This window comes from Chelon labrosus, assembly GCF_963514085.1.
Source record: "Chelon labrosus genome assembly, chromosome: 11".
In the NCBI taxonomy this organism is placed as follows: Eukaryota; Metazoa; Chordata; class Actinopteri; order Mugiliformes; family Mugilidae; genus Chelon; species Chelon labrosus.
The window spans coordinates 5798260-5813381 of NC_140344.1; the positions used below are offsets into that span (position 1 = coordinate 5798260).

A 15122-nucleotide genomic window follows, 5' to 3' on the forward strand; every position below is an offset into this window, starting at 1 on the left:
TGTATTATTACTAATATTGTTATTATTATATAATTTCTCTGTTTAAAGAATGCCCACACCTTTGATGATTATGATAGGGCTTTATATAGTGTGTCGGCTGTGGCTCAGTAGGTAGAGCGGGTTGTCCACGAACCAGAGGGTTAGCGGTTCGATCCCCGGAATGTGCCATATGCCGAAGTGTCCTTGAGCAAGACACTGAACCCCCAGTTGCTCCCAGTGCGTGGCACTGGTGTGTGAATGTGTGTGTGCTTGTGTGAGCGAATAGGTAGATGTGTCTGTGACTGTAAAAGCGCTTTGAGTGCCAATAGGTAGAAAAGCGCTATATAAAAGCAAGGCCATTTACCATTTACCATCTTGCAGTCAGTTAAAGGGGAATTACCGTTTTTTACAACCTGGACCTTATTTCTGGCATAAAATACAATCGTTTACTCACCCATATAACTTTGGTGTCATTTGGTGTCGTTCGTCAGATATTTACACCCGTGTATATCCATATAGTGGGAGTGACTGGGGCACCGCCACGCAGCCTCTAAATAACGCATTATCTGCCGCAAAACTGGTTTATTTTACCAGTGTTTTGTTATGATACGCTAGTGCTATTCTCCGTTGAGTCCGGAGTTACCTGTTGTCTATTTGGAAAAATATTCAGCCATGTTGCAAAAAATGAGCAGTAGCAAATTACAGGTAAACAAGCCGACAGTCGCGGGTGCGCGCGAGATGACATCATCCAGGTCAGAGGTTAGTAGGTTCACCTACAGACCCCGGATGATGATAACAGGTAACTCTGGACTCAACGGGGAATAGCACTAGCGTAACATAACAAAATATTGGTGAAATGAACGAGTTTCGTGGCAGATAATGCGTTATTTAGAGGCTGTGTTTCGGTGCCCCAGTCACTCTCACTATATGGATATACGCGGATCTAAATATCGTCCGAACGACTCCAAATAACACCAAAGTTATATGGGTGAGTAAACGATCGTATTTTCGGTAATTCCCCTTTAAGTCGATGCATTGGTGCGACCCCAGTCGATACCATTAAAAGTCAATATGCACATTGTCGTTGGAACATATCACTTTCTCTATATTTTCCCATTTTATATTTGTTAAGTTATACAGAATATTTGTCAAACACACCATTTAAACATGGTGGGTAAGAAACACAATCCTGCGTACAATTAGAAAAAGAATTAAAGATCATTTTCATTGTATTACAGTCCTACTCCACCTCTTTTTATTTCTGGCTGCATCCATCTGAAGGCGAGCATTACCATTGTGCTTTTATTTTATTTATTTTGCTCCCCGAGTACACAATTTCCTCTCTGTTGCTCTCAGAGATGGAAGTCCCCACTCCCACGCTCCCACACAGGTATTTAAAGCTCCAGCTGCCATGTTTATGTGGCTGTGATGTAACTGGTGGGATTTCAAATGTAATTCTGGTGTTGAGGAGGGACTGCGATCGTAAATGTTTGATGAACTACGAGGCACTCTGCTCGGACAGCCTGGAAGTTTCCCGGGCTGCCTGTGGAGGAAAGGGCTTTTTACAGAGTCGCCCACTGCTATCAGGGCCAGGTGGAAGCCCTCGGGTGCGCATGAATCATGTGGAGGTTACCATATCCGTAGAAGTGTGTGCACTTCTGCCTCCGAGCACACACGCACATACAGTTGCGTGCTGTCTTTAGAGCTTTTTTATTCCTCTTTCCTTCCTTCACTGCGTCTTGTTCCCTGCCTCCAAGTATACTCCTCCGGGAGCCAACTGGGTACAGTATTTCTCTTTATTGGACATTTATCCCATTTGGCAGGTGAAGTCGCCCACTTCTCACTCCAACGCAGCCTCTAAGACTTTCTGCCAGTCATAAAAAACAGCTTAGATATGACTAGGCTCAATTCCATCGCTTATTATGATTTATTTAACTTCTCAAAGCTTGGGAAGGGCCGGTGGGCGTGCCTTGGCAGCTGAGCAGCAGAGCGTGGCAGTTTTACCATCTGGGCCACACTGGGATCAGCACAGCACGTGCGCCTGATCTAGATAGATCACTCGCCATCAACTGCTCCAAGAGACTCGCTGCTTGTCATACAGGAAAGGACGGCCGACAGAGTGCTCACCCTGCAGCTAGCGTGATATCTGGAGCCTCTCTCCCCGCTCTCTCCGTTCATCTTTTTTTTTCTCTGTCAGCAGTGAACAATATGGACAAAAATCCTGCTGCTGAAAGTGGTGCTCCACACAAAGTCCATATTTTACGAATTCAAATCTGAAGGCTTTAAAGGTCACCAGAATGGATCTCAATACTGATGAGATTTTGCAATGGACAAAAAAAAATGTGCATAGAAACTTGTCAAGCCGCTCATTGTTCCATTTTTTGATAATAAAGTTTACCTCTGATTGAGTTGTAGTCATTTCGAAAGTTACAGACGCATTGTGGTATATGTACATGATCTTGCGACTATTAAAACATGCAGATAAAACACAAGCCGACACAGTAGCTATTTAACTTCATGAAGCTGTTCCTAGGCTGTTCCAATGATCTGGATGGAATGTGTTTCCCAATGCTGGCTCCAATGAATGTGTAATCTGATTTAAAATATCCATTTAACAGAGTGCAGTTTTAAATTTTATGTCCATATTATATTTTGATGGCATGTAAAACCCTTTCAGTTGCCCTACATCCTCATGCTGACAGCCAAGCATCCATATGATTTTTTTTTTTTTCTGGTTTAACTCTATGAAAGCTTTATGGAGTCCTAATATAACATTCACTCAGCTGAGCGAGTGAGCGAGGAGAGAGCAGGGTTCACTGAAGCCCCCACGGGTGTCATTGAACTCTCGGCTGCCTCCACCTGAGACCTGCACGCTGCGAGCCATCGACGTGGCATTAAAACCACTAAGACCCGGTGTGCCGTTTCGGGCCAGGTCTCCCTTCCCCGAGCCGAGCCGAGCCGAGCCGCTCCTCGATTTCCTTTGTTTCTAGTCTCAGGCAGCTGGAACTTGTCATCATTATGTGCATATTTAATTCCTTCGGAGCTGTTTAGCCGTGGAGTACCTCAGCAGCGCCGAGCATCTGCTCTGTGATGGGACTCTTCGGCGCATTTGTTCCTCACTGTGCAAAGAGCAAAGACTGGAGTGTCATGTAAATTTGATGGCAGCCTCCTCTGTTGCTTCTGGCGCCGGGGGAGTGCAAAAAAGTGAAAAATAGGTCCTCTTTTCTGCTGTTTTCTACGTATGTTTGAAATATACATGGGCTCCACTTTGAGCTCGATTTTATAGTCCTCTTAATGTGGCTGCCTAAATGACGGGATGAAATGGGTTTTGTCAGAGGAGGATTATGGGTAAACAAGTTGTCAGGGTCAGTGAGGGAGCTAATTAGCTTTAATGATGCAATGGCTTTTCTGGTTTCACTTCCCGTGTTGACGTGGGAGAGGCGTCTAATTCGTGTCTCTTTGTTTCCTTCTTTTTCAGAAACCTGCTGGATAGAGACACATTCTCCAAGTCCGATCCAAGTAAGCTCGTCTCTCATCGCTCACACGCACACACACACACAGGTCCACACAACAGCTCCCAGTACGCCGAACACACACAAACACAGACCCACGTGCACGTGCACACGTGGACGTTAAATTCTGCAGACAAACATCCACCATGCAGGCTGATATTAACTGTGCACGCACGCACACACACACCACATACACACTCTGCCTTGCCTGTGTGAATCAGGAGACATTTGCATATGTCAGGGGTCGTATTCGTCACTGTTCTCTGCTCCTGGTGTGAGTGAGGGGAACCAGATCATCTCCACACACAAACCAGTCATTTCCCTCCTACAGATTAAAAGATACACACACACACACACACACAAACACACACTCTTCACCCGCCTGACAGCAGGGGTTCAATTTGGCAACTGGTCCAGTGGTTTTTAAAGGCACAGTCTGCAATCCAGCGATAATCGGCGTGACGGGGAAGCACAAAATGTAAGACTGAAATTCTACCTGGTAAACGTGCGAACTGAGGTCTCATTTGAGAGAATAGGCGTGCTTCTCTTGACTCAAACGCATCCTCACACCGCCACCACTGAAAACCAGATAATGGCCTTGATTACGAGACGTGCGTCACCGCGAAGGGACATGAAATGGAAGACAACGCAGGAAAGCCTCTCCTGTCCATAGTATTCATCCATTCAGGAAGGAACGAAGCCGGAGAAGAGAAAGAGGGAGGCTTTTTCATGTCACTGAGCGTGTAGCCATTTGACTTCAACCCTCAGGTGAGGCGCATCATGCCGAATTAATCACACCTGTGGGTATGATTTCATCCTATGAGTGTCCTACACGTTCACCGTCTGCACACCGACCGAGCAGAACGAAGACAGAGCCCATGTTTTATTAAATCACCCTTTATTAAAGCACAAGAGCAAGCGCTCAGTGTTGACAGGCGGAACAGTAAGTTGCGTCCCTCTCTGTGCGTCTTCGATCTCCATTGACCGTTTTAGGACTGATGATATATTTTTGGGTATGGTTTTGGGATTATTTGTAGATCAGTACCTTCTGATTTAAGATAAGCCAGTTTCAGATGATTCTGTGTGGGCTTTTGATGGCTGCTTCAGTTAAGAAGACATTAGGCATTTGAGTCTGTCAAGGTTCTCAGTCATTCAGGTCATGGTATATTCATGGCATGTCCGTGGTATAGCCCTTGTGTCATCTCTGTTTTCATGGACTAGGCATTTGAGCGACTTTATAGAATAATTTCATATGGAACCTAACTGGATACAAAACTGAGAACAGGTCCGGTCTGTGTACTCTTTGGTACTTCAAGTTTGACTCTGAAATAAAAGAAAGAGTTTGGATTTCTATTTAAAAAGCAATTAAACAATTCAATTTACCTTTCGTTTCAATGAAGAAGAAGTTGTTTGCAGTGGTCAGTGATTTGGTAACTCTCTAGAAAAACCTTTCTGTTAGCCAAAACGGACCACAAACATGACTTTGGAACAACATTCAGATGTAATTTTAGACTTCATGACACAAGACATCTGAATTTATCTCTGAGCATTTGTCTTCTGGCCATGAAGAAGCACCTGGTCTTTCCACAAACATCGAAAATGTTGTAACGATCCATGCCTGTGAGAGTGGTGTAGAGGTGTTGCAGATGTGTTCGTGAAAGAAAATTAAGTATTACATTGACTTTATCTTTTATGTTTTAGACTACAGAATAAAAGAAAGGCTTATTTTTTCACTGTTTTTTTGGATTAAAAATTAAATTATTTTTTTGACAAACCAAAAACAATGCACGTACCGAGATCCTCTCATACTCACGTACACAGGACACACGTGCACAGAAGACAACCTTGTGGATTTTAAAGTATTTCTTTGCTGTTTTCATCTGCCACTCCTTTGCTTTTGGTAACAAACAGTGGCACTACTGTCTGTTCCCAGCCACCTAAAAATATCACGATAGGAGGAAAACGCTGACTTTGGGGTATGTTGAAACGATAACGCTGAATAATCTTTTTTGTTTTTTACCCTTCATTTGTCCATTTGTTTCTGGCGCTCGTTCTTTCAGCATCGCCTTGCTCGATTCCCTAAATATTCAGCGCTTTGCCACCCGGGTGCTGCACCGCGACCCCGGTGGTGTTTTTAGCCTGGGTAGGTTGTGTGTAAACCCATAATTGATGAGCTCCCAGAATCGCGGATTGGGCCTTTAAATGTCAGACGGTGGGAACGGAGGATGAGCATCCCTGGCCGCCCCAACGTTTATGCAAGGAGGCACTTGTGCTGCGTCCATGTCTCTGCTCTGCTGACAGCACTGGCCCCAGTCACACAGCATTAGACCGCCTCGGCAGAGCCACACACACACACACACACATAAAAGCGCACACAACCGGGGGCCTCAGGCAAGCTCACGTACCATATTCATATTAGCTTATAAAGCTGAACAACAGCAGTGTTTTCTCTTTTGTGTGCGCGTTCATCTGCTTATATGTGTGTGTATTATAGCCATTGTTCCTGTGGTGCATGAAGGTGGATGTGCTTTGATCAGTCCGCTCCAGCAGATTGGAAAAGGGCATTAAGCAGACGGGAATTGTGAAGGTGTGCTCCGTCAGTATCTCCTCCATTCAAATCGGAGAGGGTGTAAGAGGTGCTACAGCGTTGTCAGCCTCCTGCCCTCATCATCAGCCTGATGAATTGCAAGAGTTGAAAGTGCACCAGCACTGATGCGTCGCTATTTACAGGTGATTGACGTATCGCTTTTTCCCCCGCACAATAACGCGGAGACCATGTGTCATCCGATGCATCATGGCAAGATTAAAGGATGACTGTATATTCCAACAGCTGAACCCCGGCTCGCTGCACACGTCTGCAGCGCGGCACGTACAGCGTCCCAAGCGACCGCCGGGCAAAACACGACAAGTTTAAGCACTTCTGCAACCGGTCGCAGGGTAATTAGCAACCTTAGTGTTTGCCCTCTCGCAGTGTGGTGTGAGAAAAATAACACACCATTTGAAAAATAATAACATTGTGTATCTGAGCTCTGTTCTAATTTATAAAATGTAAAGAGGGAGGTTGTGATTTATGGGATAAACTTTTAAAACGCAGGATGATGCTCGCTCGCCATCACAACTGCTAATGAGTCCGTGATTAAGTGAGTCGCGTCACTTCATCAGTTGGTGGCAGCTCATACATTAAGTCGCGCATAAATTTACAATTAATTAATGCTGCAGTTAATGATAATGCATGTCAGCTCGGTGAAAGAAGTGGCCTTCATAATCAGATGTCACAAGAGCAACTCAAATTCTTTTTTCTTTGTGCAGCTGTCATGCATCTGATTACCTGTGTGTGTGTGTTATTTTTGGTCCTTGCTGTCAGGCCCTTTATTTTAGAGTTGTTATGCTGAATTGAAATGGATTCACCTCTTGGCTTCAGTGAACCTCCGTCCTGTAGATTAATTATGGCTTCCCATCTTCATGCCTAAATCCAAACTAAATGAATGACTCTTTTTTGCAAACTGGTGATTTGAACATTATCAAATCACAAAGAGGAACATTTTAAGTGTGGAGAAACTTTTGTTGTCTTTGTGTGTGTACATTTAAGTTGAAGGGATGTAATCCTGACTGACACCAACAGCACAATGTGTGGACTTGGTACTTGGTGAGTTCCTGCTATGTAACAGATGTGTTTGAAGACCACAAAGGCAGTAGCCAACCAATAAATACCAATTGCATTGCAAATACAGTTGCCGAAATGAAACCTGCTCTCTTTTAAATACATAATAGTCTCTTGAACCACAGAGGAACTCCCGTGGGTGGTCTACCAGCCGGGCAGAGCATCTTAGTGGTTACTTAGCGCTCAACATAATCTGACAGGCTCGTGTCTGCTGCATTTTTCTCTTCACTTTTTAGTGCGTTTGTGCGAGCAAACAGGACAAGGACATGCAGAGGTTGTCGTCGTGGCCTTTTAGAGCCAGTGATCATTGTTGCTCAGGTGGAATGGGCTGGAAACCCGTTCCCCTGCCTTCCTTAAGAGGTGTGTTTTAAGATGGTTCCCAGAGGATGGTGACCAGTTCAAAGCGGTAAACAGCAACCCTTCAGAAGCAGAGGTCTTTTAGTCTGGATAGCAGAGTTTTAAGCAGCAACGAAAAAGGTAGATTTATTCTCATTTCTTTTGGAATTATTGAACTGGATTGGATCTTATTAGCTTGTCAGTCTGTTATTACGTTTGTGTCATGCTAAAGTTTTACTATTACCATGACTAAGTCAATCAGGATTCACCAAATGAATCAGAAGATTTGCTGCCTTTCTGTCCTCAAAACAACGAGATGTCAGCGTCAGTATTTGGACTACACGATTGTTGGCTGGTGGTCAGGGCCTGGGGGTAGCAGTTGTGCCCTCACCAGACAGGAACTAAACACTACATTAGACATGATGACGTAGACTCCCACTACCATAACACTCCTGAGTAGGTGTAAGCAACCTTCAGCAGATAAACGCAGTAGTTAGCACCCTGCCATCGCAGCATGAAGGTTTTAGGTTTGAAATTTGCATGTTCTGTGCAGAGTTGTCATTTTTCTGCATGAAGAAATAGACACATAGCCGTTGGCTAAGGCTTCATTTCTAACTGAAGATATAACTGTGATATTTATGTCTGCATACATGGAGAACTATGCATGTCTCAAAAACTGTAGCAGTGGCGCCGTTACCAGGTGGCAGATGCTAAAGTATTGTACCAGATGTTTAAATTGCTTAAAGCTACAATTTATTAATGGACCACTTTGTGATACCTTAAATACTGTTCTTTTATTTTATTTCATGCCCCAATATTAAAAACAAAAGTAGTGCTGCTCACCAAGCTTAAGGTTACAATAGTTGACCAAAACAACGCTAACAGTAACTTGTCTTCTACATAAATAACATGCTTGTGCTCATCACATTCATCATCACAACGAGCATGGTTGGCTGGAAAGGCGTAACATGAAAAGAGATGCATAAGCACAGATGTCCTAAAATAAGATAGATAAGGAAGAATATGCAATCCACCATGAAGCTGCAGCATATGTGCATTGCATATGCCCCCCCCTCCTTAAATGAGGGGGGAATGTACAATTGAGCCTACCTAGTTGGACTGAAAACGGGCAATAGCTAGCAAACAGAAATTAGAAAAAACTCATTGTAATAGCCCAGTTACACTACAGTGCTTGGAACCCCAGGATGTTTCCTCTGGAGGTACTTGTGATCCTGGTTGTGCTGCTGTAGTAGGCCTTTTCAGTTTTAAAAAAAAGTGTGCAGATCATTATTTAATAAGGTCTCTGATAAATTATTCCCTCACTTTGGACAAATTAACGTACAATCTACGTAATTGTAATCTTCCATCCAAAATATCTAGTTTACCAATCTGATATCATCTTTATCTTATTTGATCGTTTGTTGTGATCAGGAGCTCTTCTGCAAGTGACACTTAAGTGAAATATGATTGGGACATAGTGGAAAAAAATATCTAGGACGTCAAAGATTCACTCTTGCATCATGTTTCGTTACCAGTGAAAATGAATATTTGTGTCTGATCCTTGGGGTTTTCGGAGTCGTCGGGCGCTGCCACGTGACAGATGTGTGTGAATAAAGTGAAGGCTGTTAGAATGTAAATGAAATGTCACTTTAGTGCCAGCTGATTGCTTCATTTTGTTCTCGCTTGTTGTCCGTTGTCAAACAACACTCCAGGACTCCTTCAGACGGAGATGAATGTCAGTAGTGCCCACACAAACATTCACTAGTCCCATCCACATCCACGTCCTCCCCTTCTCTCCCTCTTCTTCCCTTCTCGGAAATACCATCATGCTCCAAGGCAGAGTTCTTGTGACATTTAATTAGGGCGTTTTCCCTCTCATGTTGAGGTCCAGGGAAAGAACACGCTCTCAGCTGTTAAATACTCTTCAATCAATCTAACCCTCTCCTGTTTCTCTCTTCTCCTCTGTTTGTAATTCAACAGTTTGTGTCCTGTACACTCAAGGAATAGCCAACAGGGAATGGAGAGAGGTGAGTACAAGGGTGGGATGGCGGGGGATTTGCTCATAAAGGGCAGCAATGCAGCATTTCAGCGAGCCATACTGATGTAGTGTGTGACTTTCTGGAAAGCCTATGAGCCATGTTGTTAAATTATAAAACAATGAGAATTTATGGGGATTTTATTTTTTTCATTGTTGAATTTGCCACAATTAACCCAGATCAGTTTTGGTTGTTTTATTTACTTGTTTTCGGCTGAGCATCTAAAAAGTCATGTGCTGGTATTTGTTTTCAGGAAGTGTGCATCCACATGAAACTGTTTGTATGACTAAAGTAGTTAACCCATGTCAGGGGCCATCTGAGTTCTCAGTGAGACACCACATAGGACCCCAGTTCTGCAATTAAATGTATTTTTGTGTTGCTGTGAGTGTATTTATGTTGATCGTTTAAATAGAGATAACGGTAGCTTTACCTTTATCTCTTGCTAGTTTCAGGTAAATTCCACAAAAAAAAAAATAAGTCCACAAAATGATCTCAGATGTTATTATTATTATTATTTTTTTTTTACATGTTGGTGGCTTTTCAGTCCATGTTGAATTGGCGGAGAGAGTGAGAGAGATCTGATTGGCTGTTCAGATTAGCGAACCAGTGCACAGGTAGAAAACAGGACAACAAAAGTAGGCAAAAAGACGAAATCCAAAGGGCACTCAAGATTATTTTTTTCAACAACATGATCATCTACAATAAATATACTATAGACCAGTTGATCACCGTGACTGAAGAGAGGCCAGCTCTGTACAGCAGCTTGTTGCTCTTCCTAGCTTGCTCATCGATGCCATCTTTCCTCAGTCTTCTTGCTAATCCTAGCTCTCCTAGCTACTGCCACCTGCTGGTATGAAGAGTAACTTCTGAGCAGGTGATTGGCCAAAGTTTTGGCATTTTGACCAATTGCAACTTTTTGATGACGTCACTGTCGGCCCTCTTTGCCAGTAGTAGTTTGTTGTCAGTTTGGTGTGTCCTTACGTTAAGTTAGCATGTACCCAGATGCAGGGGCGGATGGTGTATAGGGGCGATTTGGGCGACGCCCTACCAGCTGGGAGAAAGAGGATTTTTTTTTTTACAAATTCTATCACAGCAAAAGTAGTTTTCAGTGTTCTAGACATATTATCTGTCATTGTCCAATCAGAATCGTCAGGTTCAAGTCGCGTTTCAAATGGTCCCGCCTCTCTGGGCAAATTCATCAGCGTAGAAAATCGCCCCAGCTTCTCCCATTGACTCTCATGTTAAAACTTTTTTTTTCGGAAAATGAGCCTTCAATGCATTTTCAATGAGGATTCGGGGCTCGCCCTAACGCGCTTGAGTCATACGTAACTGAGCAAAGAGATAGCTGCTTGATTGGACAATTCATCAATCAATCACGTCCATCAGGAAGCATTCGCGCAATTTTCGTCGGTCGGCTGGATTGACTGTATATACTAGGTCGGCTGTGGAGAAGAAAAGGATGAAGGAGTTGGGACCCGACTGTCCGGACTTAAACATTTCGCAGCAGGCTAGCCTACTGATCGTGGTAGGACATACACAAGGAGCTTCACCTCAAACGTGTATGCTAAACGGCTTTTTTTGTTTCACCTGCGTGCTGTTTCAAAGTCCCGGGACAGAGATGTTATGGACTACAACGGGGATGAAGGACTTAAAACTAGGGCCGGGACTTTAACTTGTTAATTAAGATTAATTAATTACACAAAAATAACGGGTTAATCATTTTTTACGCGTTTTAATCACACTTATTTTTGCACCGCGGAACGTTTCTCACTGGATGAGTTCGGCGGACCGATTATACTGGAGCACCAACTAGCGTTCATTACTTCAGACTACAAACCACAGTGAACATGAACGAAGAAGCTGATGAGACCGCTTTGGTTGGCCCCTTGGATGGGAAATTTCAGTCATTATTCAATGGTATACTAAAAATCCATATGAAAAAATAACTGTTCTCAGATCAAATATTTATATGCGATTAAAATGTTTGATGTATTAGCATTTTTAAACTTGCTGGATTTTACAAGGCAAATAAATTAAGTTAAAACTTAGTTCCATGGCCCCATTTGTCTTTGTAAGGAGATGTTCTATTTTGTCTTTATTATTTTGTCAGAATGCACCAGAATGCTTAGTTTGTACGTGAAAATCACAAAAATCTACAGGGGGAGGATGCCCCCAGAGCCCCCGACAGGGGTTTGATTTACAAACTTTGCGCCCCCCCCCAACACAAAATTCACCAGCCGCCACTGCCCAGATGGCCACATTATGGATGTGTAACCATGCCCACGTGTAGCCCTTTGAAGCTTTACTTTATATTTCTAGAAAACAAAATCAACATGTGGATGAAAAATGGAGAGAAAAGTTACAACTGAAAGCTACTTCACTTGTGCGAAACGGGTTTAGCTACATCAGAAGGTCCTTTTCAAACTCAGACTCAGTACTTACTTTGCAGGAAAAGCCCGAACTTTCACCAGCTGTCAGCTTCTGGTGAACTGGATGTTACCTAATTAAATATGTACAAAGTTAGCATTTATCACAGGATTGTAATATTGGTTCATAATAGAGTCTGTGGGGCAGATTTTCTGTCCTGGATTTTTTGAAATGCAGTAGTTTGTGAAAGGAATTATGCAGCTAAACATCACCTGTCTTTTTTTGTCTTCTAGTTTGGCAGAACAGAAGTCATAGACAACACCCTCAACCCTGACTTTGTCCGCAAATTCATCCTGGACTATTTCTTTGAGGAGAGGCAGAATCTACGCTTTGACCTGTGAGTTAACAATTGACTTATGCGTGCTGGTGTGTGTGTGTGCTGGTCATAGTGTACTTGTGTGTGTCATGTAGGTGTGGGTGAAAGTGCTGGAGCAAAGTTAAGACTGAAATATTCATGGTTTGCGCAGAGGGAGATGTAAGTCTTCTCCCTGCTAAATAAAAGACAAGAATTCGTGCCACTTTTTCATCAGCGTTTCCATTTGAAGTCGCCCCATTCACACACCGTTTTGAGACAGAGTGGGACCAGATGGCCGCGGAAAATCACAAGTTTTGTGATGCTTATGGTCCAGGACAGGTTTTTCCTCACAGCAATATGCTAATGGTCTCTAGATACTACATTTAAGTCTTCACCCTTATTCGTATAAATTTGAGTCACGTTTCACGGTGCCATGTAGCTCGCAAAAAAGCCCTGATGAAAGTGACAAATGACCTCCTTTTGACAGCAGATGCAGAAGATTGCTGTCTTAAAAAGTACGGCATTTGACACAGTTGATCATGCAATTTTAATTGACTGCCTTAAGCTCTGGGTGGGTATCTCTGGGTCAGCAGACTTTCTCAGACCTTACTGCTCCGACAGAACCTGCTAGGTTAAAATGTGATTATTCCGCTAACACAGTGGAAAACAAACTTTTGAGACACAATCTTATTCTGCTCCTTCGTTCATTTTATTTTGTATTATTGGAAGACATTGATGCCATATGTCTGTTGATTAAGATTCAGAAAGTTCAGAGCCTGTGTCGTATGAGGCAACGCAAATTGTGATTACTAAAATCCCCTTGCACCTTTGACTTATTAATTGCACAGATCACTACTCATTCAGAGCACCAACAGTGAGTGTGTTTGGAGAACTAACTCTCATTAATAAACATACATCAACATTACATCCAGTTGGTGCACAAGGAGCAGGGCGAGGTGGTGGATTGACTTGCAGCAGCAAAGAGCGCTGCCATGGGTAGTAAGAAGGGTCAAGTATAAGTTTAAGGTAATGCACGTGCTGTACCCATGCATAAATGTCAATATGACAAGCAGCTAATAAATAAGCCAGTGATTTTAAGGCATGAATCATGCAGCTGATGTCGACCAGCTCTTTATCCCTTATGCACCATGTTACATCCAGAAGAAAAAAGTTCTGGATACACAGAATAAGAGTTGGAATGTAATAGAATACAATTTTAAAACAACAGAATTATTATTATTTTATTATAATTAATAATCGCCTCTCAAAAAGGTTACTGTCATATCAACCATAACAAATGTATTTTACTTATTACAAAATAGGACCACTTTTCTAATTATGTATTTAAAAAAGTTTAGTCATGCAGACAAATTAGGAGTTTCAAATGCTGGCTTCTGGATTAATTTGTCTTCCTCCAAAGAGATTTGGCCCGGCAATACCTTAAGCCGACATCAAAGAACTGCTGGCAACAAAGGCCGACTGTGACGTTAACTCATGGCGCTTCACATCGCTTCACGTGGCCTGTGTCTGGAAAAAAAAGCTGCACTTGAACACGCTGCAAGTGTGCTGCCAGCTGGTGCCTATGTTTTACGCCTGCGTGAAAGGCAATAACTGTTCATACCAGCAGGTGGCACTAGTCTGTATTTGTCTCTCAAAAGGGGAAACTGGAAAAGCTAGCAGTCAGGCTAGGAAGCTAAGACAAGCAACAAACCATCATGCAGAGCTGTCCTCTCCAGTTGGTCTACATTTCATTCATCCTAGAAGATCATGTCTTTCGTACAGTATTTGTATATGTTCAAATTAGATAAAGAAGAAGAAGGCATGCTTTTTTTTTTCGTCATTGCCATTTCTCTTCTCATGCTCTGGTTCTCTAAGATGAACAATCGGAGTGAGCTCTGACACACTCTTTCTTCCACCGATTTTAGTAGTGCCAACGGTGTGGGACACTCCATAAAGACTAAGGGCATAGGCACTCACCAATGGCCAAAACTCTTGCCAACGGCCAAACACTGGCCAACATCACACAGAATCGTGAGGCGTATACAAAGAAGTACGAGTCCTCCATCACTTCGTCACACATTCCGTATATACCTTAAAATCAGTTTTGAAGGTGGCTCCAGCAGTTGCTAGGTTGGCAGTACCCAACTTCACCTAACTCACAGCTAATACAAAAATGGGCAAAGAGGTGGAGCTGAGTGGAACTGGGGTGGATGAGCTAGCAACTTACTATTATTAATTTAAGCCTTAATACAACTGAAACTAGTTAGTTATATAAACCATGAGCTGTTATGAATGGGGGATTTCTAGAGACTTTAGAGACTAAAACTATATATATATAATATATTGTATTCAATCACCCATCAAAATAATTGAATTTGTGTGTTCCAATCACTTCCATGGCCACAGGTGTATAAAATCAAGCACCTCGTCATGCAGACTGCTTCTACAAACATTTGAAAGAATGGGTCACTCTCAGGAGCTCAGTGAATTCCAGCGTGGTACTGTGATAGGATGCCACCTGTGCTGCAAGCCCAGTCGTGGAATTTCCTCGGTCCTAAATATTCCACAGTCAACTGTCAGTGGTATTATAACAAAGTGGAAGCAACTGGGAACGACAGCACCTCAGCCAGGCCACGTAAAATGACAGAGTGGGGTCGGCGGATGCAGAGGTCGCCAACTTTCTGAGTCAATCACTACAGACCTCCAAACTTCATGTGGCCTTCAGATTAGCTCAAGAACAGTGTGTAGGGAGCTTCATGGAATGGGTTTCCATGCCCGAGCAGCTGCATCCATAGCCATACATCACCAAGTGCAATGTAAAGTGTCGGATGCAGTGGTGTAAAGCATGGACTCTAGAGCAGTGGAGACGTGTTCTC

The 15122-nt window shown here is 43.0% G+C and overlaps 1 protein-coding gene across 1 annotated transcript in view; it reads left to right on the plus strand.

Moving 5' to 3' along the window:
• Positions 1-15122, plus strand: part of LOC311495953 (copine-8-like) — a gene marked incomplete at its 3' end in the record, with an annotated part of 75460 nt that overhangs the window by 14118 nt on the left and 46220 nt on the right. Inside the window, exons 2-4 of the mRNA XM_084555636.1 lie at positions 3458-3498; positions 9469-9515; positions 12185-12288. Coding sequence (XP_084411762.1) covers positions 3458-3498; positions 9469-9515; positions 12185-12288 — 192 coding nt within the window. The remainder of the gene's footprint in view (positions 1-3457; positions 3499-9468; positions 9516-12184; positions 12289-15122) is intronic.